Raw genomic sequence first — 12,109 nt, 5'->3', positions numbered from 1 at the left:
GTCTTACAGCAGCCTTTAGAGCTTGGAAGACATGTGAACCAGGGATATCTGAAGGGGTACTTCATTTGACATATTTTACAACACGCAAATTAAGCATGTTGTCCAAAATAGCAAACTCCAAGCCTGCGACAGGTCCAGTTGTATGTGTTTGTGTTTTGATAGCCAAGAAGTGATTGGAACTCCCAAAAAGTAAAAACAAAAAAAAGATCCTGACTTAGGTTACCGAATCTGTACGTGAACGCTGAAGAGCAAGTTTTTGCGTGCATTTCTGCAGCAGTTAGGACAGGAGCTTAGAGATAAAGAGGCCACCAGACCAGTATCAGCCAGAAACAGCTCACTACAACCCTTCCCAGGGATGCCTGCTTAGTTCTTTAGAAAACGGCAACATGTTCCTCGTTGATATAAGACAAGAACCGGTGGCTCTGGAGGAACAATGGAGCTTGCAGTGTGAGGAAGCTTCCTTTAGAGAGCATTCACGGAGAGGAAACTGAAAGTGTTGTAAGTCCCTATCTAGACCTCCACAAAATGGAGAAAGATACACCCTTACCTGCTCCTTCCTCCCCTAAAGGTGAGCTTCTTATGCCTCTGGGTTTGTGTATCAGAGCCTGGTTTGCAGCCTCAGGACTCCTAAAGCTTACCATGCCAGGGACTGAGAGAGTGGGTCACCGCAGGTCCCCATGAGACTGGATTCCTTAGGTGGTTTTATATCAAAATGGATAGAGAGAGAATAGTTACATCATCCATGAAGTCTCCAGGTCCCAACACCTGCCTAGTATGACTCACTGGCCTACTCTAAATACTACTGTGGTTAGAAAAGCAGCACAGATTAACCAAGCAGCCCCAGAATGAAGGTGGGAAGGAGAGTCAGAGCAACCCCTATAAAAAGTAGGCCCTGCCATGTAATAGCGGTATACTCTCTTCCAACCTTCGGATGCAATGGGGTTCTGCCACCAATCTCATCTGTATAGATTTCTTCATTATACCAAACAAGGCAAGCAAATAAACCCCGGACATAAAGAGTACCTATACCTTTGTGCCTCTTGTGGGCTCCCTAACCGGGAGGCCACAAATAGCACCACATTAACATTTATAAAACAAATATTTGCAATGCAACAGGTTTCTCATTTACAACAGTTTGCGCTTTTGGCATTGTAAACGACAATGCCTTTTATTTATGTGTTGTTTTTAAAGCAGATAAACAAAAGGCATTGTCATTTACAATGCCAATAGCTTAAACTCTCACAAACGCAAGACCTATTACATTGCAAATACGTTTGTGCTATAAATGTATTTATTTTTAAACGTTAGGAGAGAGCGTGCTCTACCTGCAACAGCAGGCTGGACAGAACAATTTGAGTAAATAGTGCTCGGAGGCTGTAATTAAAGCCTACCAAGTAACAACACACGTAACAGGGGGTTGTCGCCATGGGAGGTTACAAAATGAGACCAGGCGGTACTAAGGAGGGACTACTAAGCCTACTGACCGATGAACAGCCACAGTTTACAGAAGACAATGACACAAGCCATTTAAAAACATGGGTGGAGAGTGGGCGGAGATTCAAATTCTTACCTGAATACAGCATGCCTCGCAGAGCAGCGTATGCGCTGCCCAGGCTAGACATAAAAAGTGGGCCCATGAAAAGACAAAGTACTAGTCCGCCGACTAGGACAGGAAATTACCACTTGATGGAAAGAACAGGCAGATGCATTGCTGGTCTCATGCATGAAAATGTCAACAAGTAAAGATGAAGGGCGAATATTGGGAGAACATTATTGTATTGTGACATGGGCTGGGAGGTGTGCAAACTACTATGAAAGTTTCGAACTTTATTCTTGCAAATGTTACCATCTCACTACAGCATCATGTTGTACCTTGCAACCTGTCTGGCTTACACCTCCCTCACACTATTCCAGCAACACTGTTTTTTCTCTTTTTCATCAAAAGCCAGAGTTAAGAGCACACACTTTCCAAATCAAATTTTAAGGAACATGTTTGAAACTAACAGGCTGAATATAAGCTACAAACACATGCAGGTATTGGAAGACGGGTACTGCGTGCTGACCAGACACAAATAGAGAACGTATGAATATGTGCAATTTTATTTATAACATGGATTGAGAAATCGGAAATATAGAGCATTCTTCTCCTTCACTTTCCATCACTGCTGGGCACTAAACTCCATTTCAATGTTAAAAGGTACTTGGTATTAAAACATCTGCAGAGAAAATGGCACCAAAATCTGTATTTATTGCTGTATATTATTTTGCCCACGGTGACAGGTAAAAGCTATTTTTTCCACCACGGAATTAGGTTCAGTCCTCTAGCTATTCCCTATTTTCAGCTATGCTTAATTCAGGACTGCTTATAATATACGATTTAATGTATTAATTAAAATTAAGACCACAAAGAAGATTTGGGATTAATATGGCATTTAACATAACTTTAGAATGATGGAAGGGTTAGCCTTTTTGCCTGCATTTTTTTTAAACATGTTTCTTTTGTATCGAAATTCCCATTCAACTGAGCTGGAGAATTAGGCAAACAGGAAGTATAAAATAAAAAATCTTACCAATTGAGTTTGTAGTAAACAGTATGAAAACTCTGTAACATCACTGAATTGTGTGTTAAATGGGAAAAAATGGCCCATCTCCCATTTGGAACCATCGTAAAAAGGAAAAGACTGAGAGCAGGTATGGTGTGTAAATGACGTTAAACCACCAGCAGCCTCAAAATAAATATATATTATTTTATTCTTTTTTCAGCGAGTGCAGGGATGAATGTGTGCGGCAAATTAACAAGGCAATTGATTAGCAGAAACCAGCAGACATAAAAGTAGAAGAACTCAAACTTCAGTACTATTTTAAACATGGAAAATATTTAACAAAAAAGCAGCTAACGGCCCTTTTTGGAGGAGACATACATCTCATCATCCACCACCTATATATGGCAATTTCCATCTAACAACATTGAAGATGTACATACGCACCAATATACGTTGCCTCCACCATGAACGGTACAATTGGTTAATACATTAACTATTTCTGAAGATCCCCATTGTGGCCAAAGCATACTGCTGAGCAACAATAAAAATCATTTACAAAAAAAAAAAAAAAAAAAAAAAAAAAAAGAAGAATACAGGTCCTGGTAATGGGAGAACACTGAGTTCTTCAACGCAGACACAACTGTTCCAAATACATACATTTATCAAGTACAGCAGATAAATATTTCTTGATCAGTCCTTTTATACGGTCCGCTGGTATGCATTGTAAAAAGGAATAGTAAAGCGAATGTTTTACAGTAATAAGTATGGACTACAAAGAATTCCCCACTTCAAGATGGCTGCAACGTTTTCGGTTCTCAAAAAGAAATCAAAAGGCAGCTAGCTGCCCACCCTCCACCACAACAATGAACTACAAACAACTTCACTCCAAGAAGGCTACCACCTTTCCATGGTATCAAATTAACTGTGAGGAGGGATCTCAGATTCCCTATGCACCAAAGCTTGCTCAATAGACACAAATGGGTTTTCATTTGAATGTTAAGGCAAAAATATTCAAATACTCTAAAAGTATGTTTAAAAGTCACCCACCAGAATAGTAGCCAACAAAATAGCTCCGTAGCATGCTGTTGAGATGAGCAGAAAAAGTCATAAGATTCATTCAGCAGCAGTTGATACAATAAGCATGATTAGTACATTTATAATATCAGTTGTCTGCAGCTATATGCTGCAAATACTTTTTTTTATTGATACAGTCAAATTCTGCATTATCGATTCATTCTATAACAATTATTCGCCACTACTAGTATTCTCCACGTAAGATATTCCACCTCGTACAAAGCGTCCCTATAAATATTACACCAGAGAAGTAGAAACATCAAATGAGTTGCTCAAAAAAACAAAAAGGCCACATAAAAACGTGCCACAGTGAGGTAAGAAAAACAAAGTAGTTCAATGCCTCTGACAATCAAAGCTTTTCTGAAAAAGAAGACAGCACTGCTGCTTAACTTTTACTAAATGCTTTCTGCAGTACGGGCTGACAACCTTGCCGCTTCGTAGGCTGACAGACGGTAAATTTTCCCAAAATGCCAGTACTCTTTTAGATGGGGAAAGCAAAGTCAGTCTGTCAGGATGTACAACTGGGGCCTAAAACCTACAAACACAACGACAGCTGCAGCAGGCACATCAACATACTAAGCTATCATTCAAGACACAATGGGCTGGACACATTGATGAAAACCTTAAAGCAAAAACTCTATTTTACGAGGCAAGCTGCCCAATGTGTTGCTTTGGTGGTCCTGTTATAAATAAAAATATTAAAAAGCATTAACACAATTGTGTTTTTTGCAGTCTCTGCTACACTGCTGAAGAACGCTGTAAAGACACTTGAACTCATTACACATTGGGTTATTCTTATTTTTTAAGTTTCTTTTAGTTTTGTGGTACCATGAAATTGTAATTAACGAGTCTGAAGTGAAGCGTGCTAAGTATGCGACAAGTGTAACACCAGGAGAGGCTTTCAGAAGTGAAACTTGCAAACGTCTTTTCAAGTGCTGCATCTTCACAACAAGGTAGCCAGTGCTACAGAGATGCAAAAAGAAACACTGTTTCATTTATTACAAGGCCTGGCCTCAATCTGCAAGGTTTGTACAAACCGGGAGAGGGCTGGATTCGCTCAAGAAACAAATAAATACAAAGTTAATTTACTAGAAAATATACCGAAGGAACGAAGCCAAAAACTTAAATTGCAACGCCTAACTGAATGTAAATATAAGCAAGCAGCTCAGAGGTCCGGCCATTCGGATAAAACCTTCAAGGGCTGCACCTTGAAAGTCAAGGGCTGCACCTTGAAAGCCACGGGCTGCACCTTGAAAGCCACGGGCGTGACCATTTAATGCCACAAAATAATCCGATGTATTTCCCTTTATTAAGGAATATATCCAAAAAAGGTGTACCTTTTTGGGGTATTTATACCCCAATGTCCATAAGCAGACCAAATACTGTCTACGAATAAATCTGTAAATTACTACAACGCAGTCAACTCCCATACCTCCAAGGGCTCGTGTTTTGCCCCTGTGACACCAAGGAACACCATCCAGACACTTACATGGTTGCACCCTTAGAGTACCTGAGAGCAAGGTGTATAGCACATCTTAAGATATATATATATATATATATATATATATATATTAATCTACCGAAGGCATTCACAACCCAGACAACTATACAGATGAACCTCGGGGACTGCCTGCAGCAATTATTCCATCAGGTCTCATGGTATGTCTTTACATACCCAAAGAATTCACAGTCCACCTGTACAGTTGAACCCTAGACTGCCTGGAGGCATTAGGCATATTATATATTGGGCTAGGTTTGTACTGTAGATAACCAAAGCAATGAACAAAGAGACAAACACAAGGGAGGGAGACCCTCTCCCCCTACCCCTCCCCACCCCCAAAAGGGGGCGTCCTGTCAATGCCGAATGGCTTCTTAAACTTTCTCTAAAATGAAAACTCTGTCTCTGACCTATACTCCTCACAGTAACTTATGTTTTCTTAAGAAGTGCAACAACCATGCATCTGGGGATACAGGTCAAAGTCCATGTTCTTAGGGCTACTTGCGAGATAGCCCAGCTGTCTGGGGACAAGGTATATCCAATCACTGACGGCTGCCGGAGTTCTGCGGTCCCTGCTCAACCTATAAAACATTTACAAACTATGGGATAGCTTCGTTGGCCAAACACAACCCCTGGTATACAAGGCCTCGCAGTGTGTTGGCCGGCAGCGAAGAATTCTCAGATTGGAGCGTTGAGGCAGAAAGTAGCAGTTCAAAATTAGATGATTTGTACAGAAGATCACACGGACGTTCCAAAGGGGAAGCTGGGATTACAGTTTATTTCTCCTGGTTCAGAGTGTGGTCATGAAACCACAAGACCACCTCTCCCAGGAGGCACATTCGACCCTGTTTGGGCCTCCGTAAGCGTGGGATTACCCGGCAGCCATGGGGGCTGTCCAAAGATGTCACCCACAGGGCGTCAGTGCGTGCCAGCCTCTTGTGAAAACATTTCCACCAGGAAGGAGCCCGGGCGCCAGCACATGCAAAAAGCCCTCTTACAAAGCGTTACCTTGTTTCTCTCTGTGGAACTGCCATACACAGATGTCTTTCAGAAGCACGCTTCGTAAAACACCACAACAAGAACAAGGCGTATACAGTAGGGTCAGATATTCCATGGGAAGAAAGCGGTCACTGTGGAAATCCATGTGTAACCAGAGCGACAGGGGTCAATTACTGGTAGATCTATTTACTCACTGGTTCATCCATATGATGTCGATAAAACAAGTATCATTGAGCTGGGTCAACAACATGAGAAAATCCAAGCAACATAAGTGTCATATGTTATTATATTAGCGACGTTTGCAAGGGTTTAGATCCAATCAGGCACACCAGCCTAATGTATTATAAAATAACGCTAAACGCTGATGTTCAGAGGATTTCTAAAGGCTCACAGTGTTGTGAAATGTAGACATTCTGTGGTGTGGTACAACCTCACCCAATGTCGTCAACTGGGATTAGAGCTCTGGTGTCTTGCCTCCACAGGCGGCAGTCTGGACACTGCAGATTCAACTGGCGGGCAGTCACATCTTTGGCCCTGAACAGAATTAGCTCTGCCGGCGCCATCTCCGGGCTTTGCGGAAAGCACGCTGCCCTGCTGCCTGGACTCTCTCCAGAAGCCGGGCAGCCTCTTCCAGCTGCAAATCAACAGCCAAGCCCCCTCACCCCTCCCCCATTTTAGCACTCGCCCCGCCTCCCAGGAAGAGCATCCTGGCCTTCCCAGAATCCAACGACATCACACTGCTGCCAAAACTTAAGAGGATCTCTCTACCCAGCGTGACGTTCCGTGGTGCAACCAGGTTCCTACCCGTGTGTACAGACACATATCTATTATTGTACGGGATATTAGTTTTAATTGGAATAAGTAAACAAAGGCCCCTTTCTGGTTAATGTACTTCTGTCGGCGTTGTAATTCTGCTACATACGAGTTAAAATGCTGCACCTTTCGGCAATGGTTTATTGAGTTACAGAAAGATAGGTTGGCTTCCCAGTTTCTGTTACTGATAATAGTGTAACCGCGATGCCTCCTTTTTCGACGCGGCTGGGAGGACAGCTCAGAACTTCTCGAAAAAGCTTCCAACGGAGGAAAACTTATTTTAATCGGGTTATCACCATTTTTGCCACGCTGTAGCGAAGCTACCCAAATACTACCAGATTGTTTATGCTAATTCTGCAGGGCTCAAACTAACTTCCAGAAAGGTCTCTGGTGTCTTGAGCAGACGTTTTCCTAAATGAGTAGACACAAGGAAGTGACGGCCAGAAACAATGCCCGAGCTGGCTATTCCCCAAAATCTCAAATGTGACATGGATGGGCAGGTGGCAATGTTAAAAGTGAAAAAGTCTTCCTTCAAAAATTTCACGCGGTGTGGTACGTTGAGGCATAATTTGGTTAGGAGTCAAAATGGATTGATTTCACTCCACGAGAGGACCCTACCACAGTTTTCTGCTGACCTCCAAAGGGGGTATCGCACCCTGAACTTCAGAAGTGCAGAAATACGATTGATATGTTACAGGAATCAATACAGTGTGCATGTTTTCGTTGCTGCTGCTGGAGTCAGTACTGACGCTTCTTGGCCTGTCATTAGTGCGTGACCACACTTGCCCAGAGCGGTTCGGAATGTGCACTGCCTACCCCCGTGTCTGCGGTACAGGTGGCTCCCAACTTGATTTCAATACTTATCCCAAAATCACTTTCTCACCAAGCCCATTTGCCATTCTTGTAAAAAAAATACATAAATAAATATATACTATGGTTAAAAAACTGCTCTAGCGGCAGAATAACATTATATATAAATATATGTATATATATATTATTTTTTTAAAGAGGGGGTTAGCACGGACTCGTACACCTTTTATAAAGCATGGAGTTCATGCGGCGCAGCATCTGGCCTCAAAGCTTATGCAGTCACATGCCCTGAAGTTATAAAGGCAGTGTATCACATGCCAGAACAGATCTAATCCATCCTGTAGTAATTATTTTACTGTAGTAACGGCGGATAAACTTGTAAAGTGGGTGTTAAGGTGAAGGCAGGTGAAAAGAAGCATGTACAGCAAACATACAACAAAGGGCCTTTATATATATCTCAAAGTCCAGTAAGTAAATACTAAACAATTCCACACATTATTTAGGATAGATGGTGATTTCCGTCACAGAACGCGGACAGGTGGGTCCATGACAAGACAACCTGGAATGTATATGAGAACTATTTACATTAAATTGAATGCAAACAAACATCCTGAAAATCTGAAATGTACAGCCACCCTGAATGCACATGGGACACCCCAGATGTATATGAAAGCATGTCCTAAATATGTGTCAAGTGTTTTTTCAGCTAAGAATGAAAAAAGGGGCACAGACAACTCATACTGACCTGTCCGTGACCGCCGCCTGTGTGCCACTCATTGGGGCCCTCAGCAAATGCCGCTTCTTATCCAATTAGCATTGTAGAGCAAATTATGTAAACTCAGCCGATTTCTGGTTGGATCCCGCTCTAGAGGTTGTGTACAATCCGTTTTCTCTCCATGACAAATGACATCAAACGTCGCGGGAAGAAGTCGCCTCTGTCCCTTGCTGTTGTTCCAAAATGTTACGAGGGCCGTCACGGTACACACCTTTATAAGGGGGTGCCCCTTGCTACTTTTTAAGGAGGCTGATCTACCCTTGTACTCGGTGGTATGCGCTTGCCGCCTGCTCCTCGGGGCTCCTCTCCTTCTACAGGCTCTCCCTGGATCACACAGGCTCTGTGCTCCCTGGCCAGTGCCCGTGCTCCATCCCCCGGGTGCAGCTGTTCAGCGAGGGCGCTGGTGCTCCTGGAGCCGCATCGCTGCAGACTGGTCCCGCTTCCGGTACCTCCAGAGCAGCTTCCGGTGCCACTTGAGCCGCTTCCGGTCCGGCTGGCTCTGGTCCCGGTTCTCGTGCCTCTGTTTTCCCTGCCCTGTCCAGCGACGCCTCACCTCCAGGGATCCCTCCGCCGGGACTCCTACGCCGGGTGTTCAGTCGTTTTGAGCTCCTCGTCTGTTTTCGTCCCATCCTCGCGTTTGCGCATGCGCGTCATCGTACGCGTGCGTGCCCTGTAATTTGGTATAGGTATTTCTAAGCTCCCCAGTGTTCTGTCGTTTAAGTGAACATGCGTGTAGTTGTGTGCATGCATACTGTGCAATTTTTCATCGCAGATGTCCGCAACAGTATTACCCGGTCGAGCCTTTCCTGAACTCTTACCTCGATTTACAGGTCAAGGAGAGCTGTAGTCTGGCGATGGAGCACTAGCCTGTGAAAGGAATGTGCCACCGGAGCTCTCGGGAGGGCGAGACCTAGTGCCTGCGTGGGGTAAGTAAACGCGACACGCTGCATAGCCCAGAAACCCCGAGAAGCCCAGGCAGAGGATGGGAGAGGCTGGTACAGATTCTGCCTGCGTGTATGTAAGATATCATACCATGTATTTGCGTCTGCCTACACTAGCAGACTAAAACACTTGTTCCATCTAGAGGTGGGCAAGGCGTGAGCCAATCATTAGAACTAAAAAGAGGGTGTCAGGGAAATATTTACTGACCTGGCATTGCTATGATCCCTACGTACAATAAAAAAAAAACAATATATAGCAACGGGTCAAAGAATTAAAGCTATCCTAAAAACTGTGTATGTATGTTGGGATACAATCTAAGAATCCAAGATATTCATGGTGAAAGTTGTGTTCCCATCAGATACCCATCCTGTGCCGCCCTACATCATATGGAATCCTTCACCCGAAGGAAGTGGCAACGTGTCCACTATGGATTAGGTAGATTGTAGCCCAATCATATGGAAGGATGTGTAGGGAAAAATGTGGTATCAGGGGGTAAAGATAAACTAGCAGTGCAAGTGAAAGTGCTATGTGCAACAAATAAGTGAGTGAGTTAATATTAGGTTGTAGGAATGGAAAAAATGAATTTTTAATAGGATCCTACCCACACCTAAGGTTAAAAAACAGTGCAAGTAGTGTAACAAATAACTACTTAGATATAATCGAGGTCGACATGTTTCTGCAGGGTAATAGGGTCAAAAGATCCCTGTCTGCTTCCTCAGGACCTAAACAAGAAATGCTACTGCTGATACATGTATGATATTGATTAAAAACCATATCACCTGAAATCGCCAGTCGAGATGATCAGAATGGTCACGATGGACAAAAAAGACAACATACAAAAAATTATATATACACAGTTAATAACGATGGTTCAAGAAAAAAGACAATTATCTCATGCAAAAAACATGTTGCCAATGCTTATTGGTCAATGGTTGCTTGAAAGTCAACCTATGTTTAGTCAAATCAACCTTGATGAAAAAGGAATAGCATTATATTCACTCACCCACGATCTGGGGAATAAACTCTCCACCTCACCCGGCTACAGCTCAGGTACAAAATGGAGCACCGCTCTATTGTGTGAAAAACGAAGGAAACACTATTAAAAGAGGAAGAGCTAACAGGAGCTTAGGCTAGACACGCTCTGTCACCATCGAGCGTTGGTTATTTATTTCTGAAATTGCGTATTGTAACAACTTTATTACGTGCCTTATTGATGCAACTGCGCATCTAATTGACGTGGCTAGTATCATAAAATGCCACAGTTTAGAGTAAACACATTAAGCTGAGCTTCAGTAGAAGTTATTTAGCCCAGAAAAATCATTCAACAAAATCATGCAGAAAACGGAACACAACCCGCTTATGGATCGAGCGTTCAAGACTGAATGGAATATGCTTTGAGAAACGTGTTTAGAATAACGCTTCGATTCCAAAACTAGCTTCCACCAAATGAAGACAGAAAGTATGAAGGCAAAAAGTATTCCACCCGCCCCTTGTGCGCTGTGAACTCGTAGGAGCCCCTCGAGTCAATCCCATGTCCTCCAAGACGCTTACCTGTCCGTCGGTACTCCTGGCATCCGTCTAGGCTGTCATGTGGGAGGTACCTGGACGGACAGGAAGCGAGCATTTAACGACCCGTATTACGCGCCAATTCTACAGGGCTGCTGGGGATTGTAGTTTGCCTATGTGGTAGATGTCGCCACAAAAGTAAAGATAAACGAAACACTAGGATGATTTATCAGCCGCAAGTCTTTCATTTATTGTATATTGTTTATATTTTCACCCATAATTTGAAAGCTGGCACGTACTATATTTAATGTTTTACAAGAATATTTAGTGCCTCGGGATAAGCGGAACGGTATAATATCGCTCATTCAGATGTACGTGTATTACGCTGCAATAATAACAGGCTGCTTGAACATCAAGCTGCTTGCAATCCTGTTCGGTCAGTGTCATTAGAGCAAAAAAACAAAGAAGGGGTGCCCTTTCTATCTACGCCATTGGTGACAGTGTGTCTTTACAAGGAAGACTAACACTACAGCAAATATGGTGGAACTCTATATTAAACCACACAGTCAGTTGTTATCGTGAAATACTTCACGAATGTCCAAGGCTCATGAATTAGTGGTCTATATAAATGTTTATTCATGCCACAATTGCAAAAGAAGAAAAAACGCCTTAAGAGGGGGACTCTTCTTGTATATTTATTGTGTATTCATTTAAAAACTAAATGATGGAGACGACATCAGTAGAATGTTTGTCATCTAACGATAGTCGCTCGCTATCATTAGAGATATTATGGAAAATGAATCACAAAAATGATTATAACATGTGGATACCCAATCCTCGGGAAATCTACAACGACATCCACGGAATATCTTCATTAAGACCCGTCCTGTCAGTTTGTAGTTTAAACACCCACCTTTGTTCTCTCTTGTGTAGGAAGGTGCTTATGTCAGAAACATGTTTGGGTATCACTGGCTGTTCTAACACTGTCCAGTGCAGATCGGTCGGAGCATGCTGAGCTGCAAAAAAATGCTTAGTCATTCTCGTAGCCTGTTTATTGCAACGTATTGAGCTCTTGTGCTCTGATATCCTTATCTTAATTTTCCTAGTGGTCATGCCCACATACTTTTTTGCACAGGGGCAACTGATTAA

General features: G+C 42.9%; 1 protein-coding gene across 4 annotated transcripts in view; it reads right to left on the bottom strand.

Moving 5' to 3' along the window:
• ARHGEF12 (Rho guanine nucleotide exchange factor 12) overlaps nt 1-9,145 on the bottom strand; it is an 888,740-nt gene extending 879,595 nt beyond the window's left edge. For 2 of the 4 annotated variants that reach the window (XM_086956791.1, XM_086956792.1), the window contains exon 1: nt 8,483-9,145. In XM_086956791.1, coding sequence (XP_086812917.1) covers nt 8,483-8,514 — 32 coding nt within the window. In that variant the 5' untranslated portion in view covers nt 8,515-9,145. The remainder of the gene's footprint in view (nt 1-8,482) is intronic. The other 2 variants (XM_086956788.1, XM_086956789.1) reach the window with 1 other exon arrangement.
• Between the last annotated feature and the right edge of the window lie 2,964 nt (nt 9,146-12,109).

The sequence above is a fragment of the Lissotriton vulgaris genome, chromosome 2_1 (genome assembly GCF_964263255.1).
Source record: "Lissotriton vulgaris chromosome 2_1, aLisVul1.2, whole genome shotgun sequence".
Lineage (NCBI taxonomy): Eukaryota > Metazoa > Chordata > Amphibia > Caudata > Salamandridae > Lissotriton > Lissotriton vulgaris.
Note: the sequence above shows the minus strand (reverse complement) of the source record. Positions and strands in the feature narration are given on the sequence as shown.